This window comes from Mchenga conophoros, linkage group LG11, assembly GCF_057382185.1.
Source record: "Mchenga conophoros isolate Kocher_MC1m ecotype Shallow Benthic linkage group LG11, M_conophoros_male_GT1.1, whole genome shotgun sequence".
NCBI lineage: Eukaryota > Metazoa > Chordata > Actinopteri > Cichliformes > Cichlidae > Mchenga > Mchenga conophoros.
Window position 1 is genome coordinate 6,404,726 of NC_140536.1, and position 15,777 is coordinate 6,420,502.

Below are 15,777 nucleotides of genomic sequence, written 5' to 3' on the forward strand. Positions count from 1 at the left end.
ATGAAATTATAACAAACTTTTTTTTTTTTTAAAAAAAGGATCCAAGTTAAATGTAACTGAACGAGAGTCGTCGCAATAGCATCAGGAAACACTGTCTTTCGCTGGTTTGTCACTCAGGTTAGTTTTGCAGCTTATTTTTCACCCACCTGCTTGTCGGCACCTCACCTGCACTGGCTCCACCCCACAGTTGGAGACAGTTAGGTCTTTGTCTATGTCAGTGGGTCTGTTCAGGAGAGTGACACACTCGCACTGTATCAGTTGGCCTCTGATCATCTGATTGGTACAGGTGTTTCCTGATCTTAATTTAAATACAGATGTGATAACATTTTGGAGGAAACAGCATCTAAATTTTGTAGCAGTATCTTTTAATAAGCACAAGGTCACCAACAAACCATCAATATAGCCATATGCTAAATAAACAGAGTTCTTCTTTTAAATCAAATTTCTAATCTGCACTTGGTCTTGCAGATCTTCTGTTTTAACATTTAGATCTGGATGCTAAAAAAGAAAAAGAAAAATCCTTATTAGAGGTAAGAAGTACAAAGCTACTGTTAAATCTAAATGGCAGCTAAACCAAAAAATTATTTTAGGTTTGTCTTTCCATAAATGCTCTACAAATCTTAATTCTGCTCATGTGTCGTGGCTACATTTCAGATACATTCCAATACATCAGGTATTATTACTTATTTTTATTTTATTTATTTCTTTTGGATTTTATCCTTAAAGCTCTTTTTGTACCTGTGTATTTTTTAATTGCTGTTTTATGGTACAGCTTTACTCTTGCCATGAAAGTTTTTCAGGAATGATCTTGTCTGGAGAATCCTAAAGGCACAAATCAGATTTAGATCCCCGTCAAGTGGCTAAATTTGGTACTGCACTATATAGCTACACTGTATTAACCCTGTAAAGCATGTCAATACCGCCCACCCCCCACACTCTAAAATCTCCCATGAGCAATCATTGTAATATTTAATTAGTAAAAGACAAACAGGTTGTTTATTTTTCTTAATTTATGTTTCTTACTCATATTGAAATATATATTTATCTTTTGTCCCATACTGAGGAGTATAGTTTTGGTTATACTTAATTCTTTTAATGTTATCAGCACTTCCGCAGCTAGTGGAGTGCTGATTTTGGCTTGTTTTGCAGTCACGTGACCTGAGCACCCACTGTCATGAGCTCCTCTGTATATCAAAGTCAAATGTGAGGCCATCTGTCTGGCAGATAAAGCTTGCCCAGAACTGGGTCATGTAACACAACAATGAGCCCAATGATCCCACAGCAGCAAATCTAACAAAAACTAAGCTCATTGTCTCTTAACTGATAATTTAAATACCTTAAACAAGCTCTCCTAACTTTCATTTATAAAGTCCATTCATAATGACTTCTATCACTGGCAATGACACTTATTTATTCAGGAATTGGACTGCCTGGGCGAGCTCTGTAGGATCCAGGTATTGCCTCATGCTGCCAGTAGTGACACTGACCCTAGCCAAATGCAGAAAGCATTCCTATTTTAAGGGTTGTCTCGTTGTTGCCCCTCTAGTGGACCTGTTGTTAATTTAATTAACACCAAAGCAGCTAAAACTGATTAACAGCCCCCTCTGCTACTTCACTGACCCCATCAATATCCCACAGTTTTAACTGACCTGATGCTGAACTCTGATTAGAAAGTTTTCTATTCATTTTTTGGAGCAGTGTATAAAGTGCAATTCAAATTTACTTCAGTAAAGTTTACTGAGTTCACGTGACTTATCCAAATGCAAAATAAACAAATTAGGATAGATCATTAATAAAAATTAACTTTTTAAACCACCTGTTCATGTCGTGTTTCAAAGAAAACAAAATAATACCATTTTACATGGTGAATAATTTGGTTAATGATTCATGTTCACCATATTAATCTTGCATCCCAGTTTAATAAGAAACAGGACGTCACCATAGACAAAAAGTATTTCCTCTGTTTTATATTCATGTTTATTCTGAGTCGAGTTTCTGCCAGTTTGTCAATAGTTTGTGATATCATGCAACTGAAACCATAAAAGCCTGATCACACCTTCACTTAACTGTACATCTTTAGCGCCTGAAACTGAACTAGAAAGGAGGGAAGCAGCTCACCACAAACTGCTTCCTGTGTTTCGATAGTAAGATTTTCACAGATTCTGCAGAGTGCAACTGCACAGCGCCCAAATGTGGCAAATGAATGAATATGGCTCATTAGTTGTAAAGGTCACTCTCCATCACTTCATTAATTACCCTAATAGCTGTTAAAACATGTAATGTGGGATTAGTACAATGAATAATGGCATGCTCATTTAAGCATGTGATCACTCGTTTCATATGAGAGACTATTCACAGTGTTCCTGCGAGCTCTAATACGCTAGATCATATTTTAGGACCTGGCTATCTTATGGTTATAGTGAAATGCAAAACTTAAAGATAGTGGAAGCAAGACATAATTTAATGAACAAATGCTGAGGGTTAAAGCCTACTCTTGCCTATAAGTTTATGAACCTGATGTATCTTTGGTATTTTTCTACATGCATTATATTCCAGATCACAAAACGTTCCCTACCCTCCATAATGTTTCAGACAAAGACACGAGTTTTGTAGTCTTGCCCCCTGTTCACCACCACAATGAACTATTAATCAAACAATCAGCATGCGATTGAAGTGCAGACTTCCAGCTTTAATTCAATAGGTTTTACAAAAAATTTAGCATGAAAAATTGCAGTCCTCAATTTTGAGAAGTTCAGCATCAATGGTAAAGACTAATATAAATTGGTATAAACTGGTAAAGACCAGTCTGATCAGTTTTGCAGCATTTGGCTGATGCTTCACAATTCCTCCTGTCACTTCTATCAGCAGCCACATGCAGACACAGGTGCCCATGCTATAATGCTTCCTCCACCAGGTTAGACAGATGATGTGCATGCTTTGGATCATGAGCTCCTTCTCTTCCCATCATTCTGGTACAGGTTAATTTTGCTTCAAAGATTTCTTTTTTTACACACCTGTGCAGCTCTTCTTTCTGGCAAAGTCTAAACTGACCCTCCCAGGCTTGGTGTAACCAGGGGTTTGCACCTTGTTATAAACCCTCTGTATTAACATTGACAAAGACACCTCTTGATTATAGACTATTACAGTTATATACCTGCTTCCTCAAGAGTGTTCTTGACTTGGTTAGATGGTATGAAATTCATTCAACATCCACATTAATTGTCTTCTGTGGTCTTTTGGGCCCTTTGGTTCTGCTGAGCTGGTCAGTGCATTCATTCTTTTAAAGAATGTACCAGATTGTGAATTTGGCCACTTCTAAAGTTTTCTCTCTGATAGGTTTATTTGAGTCTTTCAGTCTAATTACAGCCTCTCTCCTACACACAAACATCTCTTCTAGGTTTCACCTTTAAAATTACGATCAAATTACAGTGAAAAGCTATAAAATATAAATGTAACACTTTAAATCAACATTAGATAAAATGTCCACTTCATTTGTCATTAAACAACAAGAGAGCAGTGCTCATCTGGCCATGAAACTGTCACTAATTTTAAACCTCTGGGACTGAGAGATGGTGTAGAAATGTGGCTGTAATTCTTAAATCATTGCATGTAAAACATTTTTGTCAACCCCTTGAATTAAAGCTGCAAGTCTGCACTCGCATATTGATTGTTTGATTTACAACCCACTGTGGTGGTGCACAGAGGCCAAACTACAAAGCTTGTGTCGTTGTCCCAAACATTATGGAGGGCATTATACACATTGAAGACACACTGTGTTGCACTCTCAGTCCACACGGCCTTTACAATCACTGGGCTAGAATTTTCTACCTCATTTCTCTGGTACATTTCACTCATGTTAATGCATTGTATTGAATTCTGCAGAAGACTCCATTTTAAATTCTGCAAAGCACAATTTTAATCTCACAAATCCTTTACAGTAGAATGAACTCATACAAGGTACAAGTCAATATTAACATTTCTAGCTCATCTCTTCGACGGCTTATTTGCATGTGCACTATTTGCATGTGAAACTGATAAAAAAAAAAAGGGAAGTAATTTCTGTGAGAGACTTTATTATAAAAGATCGATTCTACTCTCAGGTGGAGGCCTTCCACCTACTGGCTTCACCTGGAAATTCTGCCCACAAAAATTATGAACACAATCAGTGGCAAAGGGCAGGACTTATTGTCATCAATGCAGACTAAGCTCCCATTGCAGTTGTGCAGAGGACAAATGCATCGTAACAGCCCATGCTCACAAAGCATCTGCAGATGCTTTCTTCAAGTCCAGTACTGGTTCTGGAGCCCAGGCCATGCACTGAGGTGAGCCCAACTATACCTAGCCAGTATCTCTCAATCTCAGAGGGGAAATGTTTCATGGTCTAATGGATGACCTCAGCAGGCAGGGATCAGAAAATCTACAGGAAATCTCTCTTTTGAGAAAAGCAACGCTGTTGAGAACCAGACTGAGCAAATATGTTGATAATTGTTCAACACAAATACTATGATCAGCTGTCTTAAAGTAAGATTCGTTTAAATAAAACTGAAATGAACCCTCACCTCTCAAATGTTGTGCCATCCTTTCTTAGTTCTCCAAATGAAATAAAGTCCCCACATTGTGAAAAACTAACAGAATTATCACTGATTTACATTTCAGATACCTGAATATAAAAGATACAATAACACACAAATGCTCAGACCTGCTCAGGGTTAATTTGTGGAGGAACCTTGAAACAATGGCTAGACTGTCACAGGGAGACATGCTGCTCTCAGGGTTAAGTCTTTATTCTCTCTTCCGTAATTCTTCTTGAGATAGCTGACTCTGTTAAATGTGATGGTGAAACTCATTACAGGGTCCGAAGATGCCTTTTTGTTCAGGAAGATTCCCTTTGCCTCAGTAGATAAATTATCAAGCTTGAGGTCTTCTCAAAGCAGCACAGCTCTTTCATCTCAGGACTATTGCTCTGCTTTTCTTTTTGTAAGGATTGGTTTTAAAACAATCTCTTTATCTGTCAACTTGTATCCAAGACACACGGATTTAATGGTCTCAGATTCCCCAAACTGCTGCAGGGATCCAGCTTTGTTTTATAGGCCAGTGAAGATGTTTCCTGGTAGAGAAACAGCTATTGTAGATCTGTTGGCTCACTGCTCCACCAAGACACATGACTTGTTTCAGAGTGGAGACAAGACTGAAGGAGAAATGTGAACAGAACTGAATATTGAGCCTCTCCCGCAGAATAATATAATACCACTGTGACTGGTTATTTATTCATTCATTTGTAACGTTTGTTTTTGCAGGTAGCACAATGAAAAATGGTGAAGAATTTGAATAAACAAAATAAAGGCAAATAGAATCCACAAATAAATGTGGAGAAATAAGTTCAGCCCCATGCAGTATGGTTTTACACTCTCTCAGTATCACCCTAAAACTGTCAAAGTATTGATTTTAAACACTAACCTTGATTTTTATTCATTTAAAAAATGTGTTTATTTATGAGCACACACCACACCACCACCAGTCTCCTTCATTTTCCCCCTCATCCAGATCCAAATGTATTTTTGAGACCAATATCCAAGCTAGTTTATGAAAAACACGCTCTTGACACACATGCACATGCTTTAATTTAAATGGGCCTATTGTGAGTCTCCCAGCTTCAACTAAGTGCGCTTTAATTAACCTCCCAACATTCAACCCCCCACCCCATAGGTAGCTATTGACCCTATAGGTCATTAAGACGCTATAAAACTTGACTGCATGCTGAGGTGGCAATTCAGACATTTGATTCATGTTACAGCACCTCATGAATGAATGAACATGGTGCAACAAAAGTACTTTTAGAAGTACATTTTTCCAAAAACTTACATTTATTTGAATTTACTTGAGTAAAGTTAGGGGTTGCCACCGGAGCATGCTGTCAAGTCTTGCTAATGACCTACTAATTTTATTCAGGTGTGTTGCAGCAGGGACACATGTACGTTTCAGGACACCGGCCCTTGAGGACTGGAGTTTGACACCCCTGCACCACACAAGCGTTTTTATGTAACCTCAGGTTTGCTAAAGTCCCCCCATTTATCCGTGTTACATAGTATGAATTTGTTTAATTAAAAGGACAAGATTATTCTTTGAACTTGTAAAATTTAAAATTACTTTTACATTCATGTTGAAGGTCTATATTTTTCAATGTTTTGAAATATAAAATTGCTTTTATTCTCTTTGTGTAGTCAAATCATAAGCTTATGGCGATAGGAGGTCTCTGTCACTTCACTTAATCATTAATATAGCCGGTAGTTGTAACTGAGACCTTATCACATAGTGGTAGCGGCATGTACTGGTTGATCTGACACAACTGTCTTTCATCTTGATGTCTTCATCAGAAACAGCTCATTACTTCCGGTGTGAATGGGTAGACCGGCTTGTACCACACAGAAAGTTGGCACAGAGCCCTTCTTCTGGCACATCGGTCCTTGTTCTGTCAGTTTCTTTACTATTTTCCGTGAGATTCATTTATTTCATTGGCTGGAGAGAAAGCCTGCCGCGTGCCATAGGCTTTTCCCGCTGTCTGTCAGCCCCCCTCCAACACCATCTTTCACTTCGCTTCTCACGCTGGAGCGTCTTCACCGGTCAGGTTGCTCTTTTGTCATTGGTCGTATTGGCCGTCTGTCAAATGCGCTTGGTCGTGGATTGGGTTTCTTCTGGAACCGCGTCCTCCTCAGCTGTACCTGTCTCGTTGTGAGAGGCTGACAGCGCTTCCTGTTCCACGCGCTGCTCCCGCCCCCTTTCATCCAGCTCCAAGGAAGGAAGGAAGAGCTGCTCGAGCCGCGTGTGTGTGTCATTTCCAGTGTGCTGCAAAACCGCGCTGCTATGTAACTCCCTGGGATTATTGAACTGGTTTAGCGGTCGGTGGGAAGTAAGGTTAGAAAGTTTGGAGATACAGCCGGTGATTTTGGGGGGTCCGGGGCCCGCAGGGAAGGTGGTGCGAGTGGGTTTGGAAGTGGAGCGTGGCAGAGAAAAGGAAGAAAGGGGGGTTCTTTCCTGTGCGAGAACTGATAGCTCGCTTCGCTTGCTTGCCACGACAGGACTGACGTAGAATATGGCGGAGCATCACCCGGTTTCTGAAAAACACAAATCCTCGCTGAACTCCGGGGTGGCGTACTCTGGGAACGGGCGCAGCAGCACGGCGGTGGCGGAGAGAGGCAACAGCGCAGGAGGAGGAGGCGGGCTGTCCGGCGGCCTGTCGCAGCCGGCCGGGTGGCAGTCCCTGCTGTCGTTCACCATCCTGTTCCTGGCTTGGCTGGCTGGGTTCAGCTCCAGGCTCTTCGCTGTCATTCGTTTCGAGAGCATCATCCACGAGTTTGACCCCTGGTAAGTTAGTTTCTCCGCAGCCCTGGCGGGTTTAGGCGGTTCGCCGAGATTAGCCTGTTCTGTCAAGAAGTTTCTGTGAGAACATGGCAGGTTAACTGTGACACATTTCGTAACGATCCTTCGTGAAAATAAAAATGATAAAATGACGGCCTGCACAGTTTATAAAAAGCAGCTTCTTATTGTGCTCAGTTATTAGACGGTCATTTAGGACAGAGCTCCATTGTGCCGACGCAGTGCTTTAAAATTATACGGCTTTCCCCCCCTCACTGTCCTGTTTGGGGGAAAAAAGGTGAGCCTGAATGACTTTGGTGAGGCTTTTAGAGTCATGTGACGCCTGCTTTGATACTGTAGTTCCTAGTAAAAGTGCAATATCAGAGCAGGCGGTGGGGAGAAGGGGGTCAGAGGAGTGACCGAGGACAATAGTGACAGCTTCATCTGACGCTGGGTGAAAACGGAAAGAAGCGGCCATGAATGAGCGTAGTGGCTCCGGTCCTTCTGACACAGATTTGTCCTGTTTACCCGCTGATAAGCACCAGCACAGGTTATGGAGGCTAATATAGTTGGTGTGCCAGCAATGTGCCTCATGCATATTACAGTAAAAGGCTTCCAGTGAGCAAAATGTACCCAGTTTTCTTTCTTTTAAAAATATTGTTGCGATTTTCAGTGGAAACCATTGTTTCTCCTTCTGAAACTCCCTGCCTCTGCAGGGCACCTTTGGTTTTCCATACGAGTACATTTTCTAAAGTTTCATTTTCAGGTGGGGTCTGAGTACAAACTGCTGTGGTGCGAAAAGGGCTTCCTTACACTCTGAGACATTTAGTGCAGCTGACGGCTGGGATACCGAGTCCACAGTTAAGACTTTGATATAAGAGAGTGTTTTTTTTTTTTTAAAAAAAAGAAGGGCTTCTGGCCAAACTTTGAACTTTTTCCCGTGTTTGTGTGCCTTTCTGAGATTCTTCAAAACTTTCCTCGGACATAGTGAAGCCCCTCACAGGCTGGCTCTCTGCTAACCAGCCGTGACACGTCTGTCATGCCTTTTTTGTGTTTCATTTTGAACTGTGTGCGTGGGTTCTGCCAGGAATAGTCCAGGTTTTTTTTGGGGGGTCCAATGTATTTTATTTGTACTCTGAGGGACGATTGCCTGGTCCAACCCTGCGTTGCATCACTGAAAGCATTTAATGATTACTCTGAGACCAGCAGCGTGGATTAAACTGCCAGCTCCATGTCTGTCTGCTGAATAAAAGAGGAGGCTTGAAAGCTTTGGCTGGGTGAGAATCCCTCAGTTTCTTGTGTGTCACTGTCTGAAAGTGTAACATGGCGTGACATGGAGTGAAATTTATTCATGCACTGCTTTATTGTTCTATCACTCTCCCTTTGCTATTAGAACAGCAGCCTTAAGTAAAGTACATGTTTGGATGGCGGAGGGGGTGTGCATGCACCTGTTGTTTTTTTGTTTGTTTTTTGTAATTTATTTATATTAAAAAATGTGATTAGTGATTACAATAAATGAGGCAGGTGGCACAATCTGCCTCACCGCGTGCATTGAAGGGGAATCCCTGGTGTGCATGCGTGAATGTATAAAGGAAGTAACAGAGCGAGAGTTTGAATCCTCTCTGCATGTGCACCTTGTGTGATAGAAGAAACCTTGAGGTTGCCCAGCATTCAGGAGAACAGGAGCGAGCGGGATTTACAGACGTGTGCGATTGTTGTCTGATGACACTTCTGTCTTGCACAGCCCTGTGACCTCACTGCAAGGTTGTTTGCTGTTCATGAGCTTATCTTTGAAACAAGAATGGAGGAGTATCAACCCTCCGCAACCCTGTTTGTTCTCCACCTCCCTCCCTCGCGCCCCCTCTCTCTGATGCATCCCTTTGATGTGGCTGGCTAATAGTGCGTTCCCCTCAGAAGTTCTAGATCGAGCTATTAGATTTGACAGGAAAGGGAGCTGTGGCTGACATTAGGTAGCCAGCCCGTACGTGGTTAGTTCTGCTTTAAGTTTGGACTGCGTTAATATGCACAGTGCAGCATCAGAAAGAAGAAAAACCAGCTTCATTAGTACTTATGTCTTTGTCTGATGGACTAAAAGTTGCTTGCTTGTGAGCTGGACCTCCCTCACAGCAGCAAGGTCTGGCAAGGAGAGCGCGTCTGATCCACCTGTCATCTTTTTTCCTAAAGCGCCATCTCTCTGTATTAAAGCTTGTGGGCAATTTAAGGGAATTAGTGTCACTTGGTGTCCGGTTCTCTGATATCGGTGCAGGCATCAAAACCATTCATAGGTCGTCCTATCAAAGTCATCCAGTTTTATTTTTTGAAATGTTGTCGTTGTCATGGCTGTTTCAATGCCTCTCTTTGGGTAACTGAGGGTTAATGTTTAACCTCATCGTATTTTTGACTGACTGTAGTTCGTAGTGAAACTGAATACTGAAATTGTTCAGTACTGAAAGCACCGAAGCATGTCTAGTCAAATGTTTAATCTTGTTTCCTAACCCTTGAAGTGGATAATCCCAGAATAAAATGAAAACTGTGACTGTTTCAGATGCTTTGTTTTTTTTTTGATATTTTAACTGACAGAAGATGAAATCGGCTGCAAGTAACAAACACAAATGCTGTAAGTAACTTACAAAACACATTATGTGCTCTTAGTGGGAGAGCCTCTGTGTGCATACTGACAGGATGTGATGCATAACTAAAATTACAAGTGAATGCTTTAGTTCAAGGCCAACAGGAGTGAGAGTCATCGCTGGAGAAACGATCTCACCGACTGCATCACAGTCGATTTCGAGAAGTGTTCTGCTTTAGTTTTCATTCATCAGGGCCTTGTGGTTTGCTGGTACTTGATGTCCAGATATATTTGTCTGAAGATCTGCTTTTCAAGTTGAAGCTACATGTTGAGAACAGTGAATATGCTTATACCCAAACTTGTGCTGTTTTTCACTTCTCACCCAAGGGAAGTTGCAGCTTTTGCACAGATCTTTTAAATGCTGGGATTAGGGCTGCACGGTTAATCGTGAGAGAATCGTGATCTCAATTCTAAGCCAAAAAAAATCGTGATTCTCATTTTATGCAAAAGCGTGCAGCCCTAGCTGGGATGTGCAGTTTGAGGAAAAAGATGTTGGAAGCTAATTGAGATTGGGATTTCACCTCGGTGGCTTCGACTGGCAGGAGGAGGTGGTGGTTAATGTTAGTCATTGTATTTTTGCCCTAGATAACAGGGAAACTCATTCATCTCTGAAAGACTTTCGGTGATGCCGCTATCCGGTCACGCTGCTGTAAGCAAAAAAAATTATTTGCTTGCTTTAGTAAAACAGAAGTTCAATTTTACAGCCTATAAAGAAACTCACTGATGTACTTTTAATCCAAGGATGCTGCTCGTGGATTTGCATCTGCAGACGGGGTCGTTGCAGTAGTAACTGCTGGGTGAGGGGTGAAAATTGCCTAACACATGCCCTGTATGAGTAATGCTGAAATCATCCCATGAGCTACAGAGTGAATGGACCTCTAGCCTTGATTTGAAATAATATTGCAGATGGCTTGAAAAAAAACAACCCAGAGGCGATTGGAAAAAGCATTTTATTTGATTTCAATCTTACAGCATTATTCAAATATATCTTAGTAGAGACATTTCCATTGAATAATTCTCTATACCCAGCTGTGCTCACATCACTGGCTAAATTATTCTAAGATTAATTTCCATGTTTGAATTCTGCAAATCAATTGAGGCAGACCTTGTTAATCAATAGAGGAAGAGAAGCAAACTGAGCGGGATTACAGTGAATTCTGTCTAACGTGAAAATGCTGTTCTGTTCCTCGTGTCCGCAAACGTGGCATAATAAGAAATGGCTTGCTGTTTATGGAGGACGGAGTTGATGCTGTGTGTGAACTGCAGAGTGGGCTATCATTGGGGCCACATTACCAGGTGCTCTGCGAATGGGAGCAAGAGGTTTTGTTTTGTGTAATGAACAGGTATTAGACCCAGGCTGTGGCGCTGCTGTATGTCTGTCTTTAAAGATCTAACCCCTCTTCTGCACGTTCCTGAGGGGGAGAGGCGCTTTTGAAGATTGAGAATGTAAAACAGGGCAGGCAGGGGAGGCGAAATGAAAAGTGCCTCATTGAAACTGAATCGGAAATCAGATTCTGCACTTAGCCTGGTTGGCTACGAAATTATTTCATCCCCACTGCCACTCAGTTAGAATTGTTTATTTCCTTTTCCTGTTTTCATTCCCCAAGTTTAGGTGACAGTAAAGTCACTGTGTAAAACAAAAATTGTGTCCCAGTCAGCAAAGCACTGCAGCTACGTCTGGGCTTTGGCTGATGATTCACGAGAGCAGCCCTGTGGTCTCCTGTGAGGTGCCTTTAGCGGTGCATTCAGCTCGGTCACTAAGGTCATGACAGTTTGTGCCTCTGGTCAGCTGTGTTGCCAGACTGAGTTGATCCAACTGACACCTGATTCCTTAGTGGCACTGACTCTGCCAAGCGCCAGCGCTTTCTTTGGGCAGGGGAGCAAATGTTCTTTCCTACTGGCTGATGGTAGCAGGCAGCGAGATGAAGGCCCGGACAGGCTATCTGGCTCACACACAGGACCTCGAGGGGACAGCGACGTTGTGAAGCGTGGACTTTAATCCACACACACATTGTCATATTTTATTTACTGCTGAACTGATTTCAAAATTTTCACCTGTGATTTTATTTTTTTTGTGTTTGTTTTGTTTTTTCAGTTGGGTCTGACACACATTGTTGAATGTAAATCAATACTGTGCAACTGCCATGCAATATATATGACCTTTATGAAGCTGATAATGATGAGCTGTAGATGCTGGGGCTGTGCCTGTTGCTGCATTACCAGAGTAATATGATGCCTACCACAGAGTTGAGCTCATTACAGGCATCACGCTACTACTTCCAGTCATTCTCATTCTCAGTGTTTAGCATTGCACGGAAATGATGCAGATGGAAATGGAATATTAAAATCCTATTTTGATGGAAACTGGAACAGCAGTAATGAAAAACAACATTATGAAGGAAATATCAATTTAGCCACAGTCATGGCTGTCAGAATGTGTCAGGGAGAGGTTTGCTACTGTACTTTGAATCAGTGCACTATAATGACCTGATTCACCACAGGACAACAATGAGTGCAATTTAAAAATAAAATAAATGAATACATTTATTGTATTGTTAAAGGTAATCTATTGTGGGAATGCATATTTAATGGCATTAATGAGGATGGAGCAGCACTCCATGTCATCACAGACGCTGCTCAGGAAGCAGGAGCTGCTCTTTCTGTAATAGCATGTTAGAAAGGATCCAGTAATGCTGTTGATCCTGGACAGGTCACCGGTCTGTGACAGAGCTGACGCAAAGAGCCGCACAACCGTCCACATTCACACCTACGGACAGTTTGGAATGATCAGCTAAGCTAAAACGCATGTCTTTGCACTGCGGGAGGAAGCCAGAGTACTCTGAGAGGAGCCATGCAAAGAGTCGGTGTTCTCTCTTTATTTTCATATGTTTTAAATAAATGTATATATTCAAAACAACACGACAAAAATCCCTTCATGTTCACACACCTGGTATTATCCACAAGGTCTAACAAAGGCGTTTGGAAATACTGCTGAGCCAGTTTTAATTTGAATCTTCTTGGATTGCATTTTAGTCTGTATCTGTAGAAACACTGACACTTAAGAGCGATGAGCAAGACACGTCTGCTTCCTGATCTGGGGCCCGTTCTTCGTACCTCGCTAAGTAAGTTAGCTGGATTTGATTGTTGACGATTTCGCGTGATCTTGGATCGTTCGGTTCCCCGAAGCTCATCCGGGACTTGCTGTCATAGCAACAGAGCCGTAAGCGTAAACCTGCTCGGGAGCAGGTTTACTTTATGTAAACAGGATTAGATCGCGGCCACGCAGGTATGTCCGCTTCATTTATACGAAAGCAACAGCGATATTCCACCACTGTTCACCATAAATAAATAACATCAATGTAACTAAAGATAATGCAGTACTTGATCCTTTTATTGATTTCATACAGATACATACAGGTCATTTCCTAAAAAAGGGAAATCTACTATTAACATTCTATTACATGTATGTGATTATTACAGATGTAATTCATATTTCAGAGTAGCAATTGCAAATTACTTTGTGTAATCAAGATGAGAGGCCACGGCTATAAAAGCGAAGGTGGATTTGGGAAGCCTGTCGCAGCCATGTCCTGTCCGTATACGCGAGACACCCATTGCGGAAGGTGCAAGATTGATAAGGAGAGTTTTCAGAATTCAGCGTATATTGCGGGACAGACAGGATCCTTTAGCTCAGCGCGACAGTGTGCTCATAGAGAGATATCGATTTTCCCGTGAGGGTATTATTTACTTAACCAACTTGTTGACGAGGGGGTGCAGGACCACCACCTGTCTTTTTTTTTGCTCTGCCCTTTTCTTGGTTGCTGTTATAAACAAACAGATCATTCCAGGGTCTCTTTCCAAGAGACGAAAAGCAATATAAGTGATAAATATTACCATTCTGTAGAATATTCTTATATTTCACTTTTACCTGTTCCCATGTTCTAGTGGGTCCTGTTGTGGCTCTAATGTGAAAGGGGATATAATATAACATATTATAATATAGTGTAATATAATAAATCTACCCTACCGCCTACTGGTGTTGGCCAGAGGGGCCGATGGCGCGATATGGCAGCCTGGCTTCTGTCAGTCTGCCCCAGGGCAGCTGTGGCTACAACTGTAGCTGCCTCCACCAGTGTGTGAATGTGAGAGTGACTGAATAGTGGCATTGTAAAGCGCTTTGGGTGCCTTGAAAAGCGCTATATCAATCCAATCCATTATTATTATTATTATTATTAAATTACTTAAGAGTTTAATTTGTCAGCAACTTTCTGCCAGCCCTCTCTCCTTGCTTTTGCAGCCTTTGCAGTGTTCCCTTGCGTTCTGATTAAACTCTGAAACTCCTGAAATCCCTCACTCAAGAGTTCTTGCTCTGCTGCCGAAAAATACCGAGCGCGCTCCGTCGACATTTTCGCCGACCAATCAGAGGGTTGCCGATCAATGTTTCCACTATCGATGCGTAGCCCCTTTTACGACACCCAGTGATGTCACATTACTGCGTCCAGCTGTACTAATCGTCAACAGCAGGTGTGTTCGGGGAACCGGATTAGCGAGCTCACGGTTAGCGCGATGGTTTGGTCTTGGATGTGTCATTTGATCTTGGATGTAGTGAGCGACGTACGAAGAACGGGCCCCTGGTGTCATCACTTATCACTTCTTACTTGATTCCTGATGACATGACTCTTTCCCGGTGGATAAACGCCAGTAGTTTATCCATCATGGGCAAAAAGCTGAGTCAGTATTTCATCTCATCACCTTTTCAATTTTTTGTGTGATTCTGTTAGTTTCACAAAGTTTGTATATCTATGGATGGATGGATGCTTTGAATTTCCCCTGTGGGATAAATAAAGTACATAAAATATAATTATATATAGAAGAAATGGAACAAAAACCTCCCGTTCAACAAAAATTAAATATTTGGCACAAGGTTATAGAGTCCAGGCAGGACTCTCGGTTAGCGTCACTTTGTGTTGCTGCTGTTTTTAAACAAACATGACTGTTTTTACAAACTCCAATTGGACTGCTCATCTGTCTCCAGGTAAAACACCTGTTAACCTTGAGTGACACATTATCTTTGCTTCACCTGGTTCCCTTTCGCTGTGTGTGGAGGAGCTGCCTGTGGCACACCTGCTCAGGAGCATGACCAGAAATGAAGCTAAACGAGTCTGTTTTCCAAGCTGACACAGCTCCTGCTTTGGTCCCAAGCAGCTCTGCTTTTTTTTTTCTTCATCCTGTGTCTGGCTTTACACTTAACCTTGGTTGCCTGTCCATTTTAGAATTCATTTTAACATTTTATTGTTTGCTTTTAAAGTTTTAAATGGCCTGGCTCCTTCTTACCTGTCAGACCTTCTACACCGATACACTAGGGGTGGGGGAAAAAATCCATACTGTGTAGTATCGAGATATTTTGTTGGCTAATAATGTATCGATACAGGGACAGCAGAAATCGATATTTTGTTACAAAAAATGTTTTTGTGCTCTGACTTCAGAGCACGTTGATCCTTTTTCTGAGCAAGAATCCTGACATTCCTTCACTGTCCAAATGTGTTTAACTTTTTTATGGCAGCAATAAACATGATAGTTTACTTATTTTAATTTAAGACATGTTTTATTTTAATTAAGTTTAAAACTTTTTTATTTAATGTAAAATTATATTTTGTTTTAATTTACTTTCAAATTCTTCAGTTGCTGAATGGGCTGCATGGTTTTCATAAATTGCATAGTTCAGAATAGCTATAATTGTACCAGATGGTTGCATTCAGTTAAGTTGGACTAGACTGTAATACAAACCGTTCAGT

At 41.5% G+C, this 15,777-nt stretch overlaps 1 protein-coding gene across 1 annotated transcript in view; it reads left to right on the forward strand.

The window, feature by feature from the left end:
* The first annotated feature begins 6,752 nt into the window (after positions 1-6,752).
* LOC146563494 (dolichyl-diphosphooligosaccharide--protein glycosyltransferase subunit STT3B-like) overlaps positions 6,753-15,777 on the forward strand; it is a 74,512-nt gene continuing 65,487 nt past the window's right edge. The window contains exon 1 of the mRNA XM_085290612.1: positions 6,753-7,362. Within this exon, the coding sequence (XP_085146738.1) occupies positions 7,091-7,362 (272 nt within the window). The 5' untranslated portion in view covers positions 6,753-7,090. The remainder of the gene's footprint in view (positions 7,363-15,777) is intronic.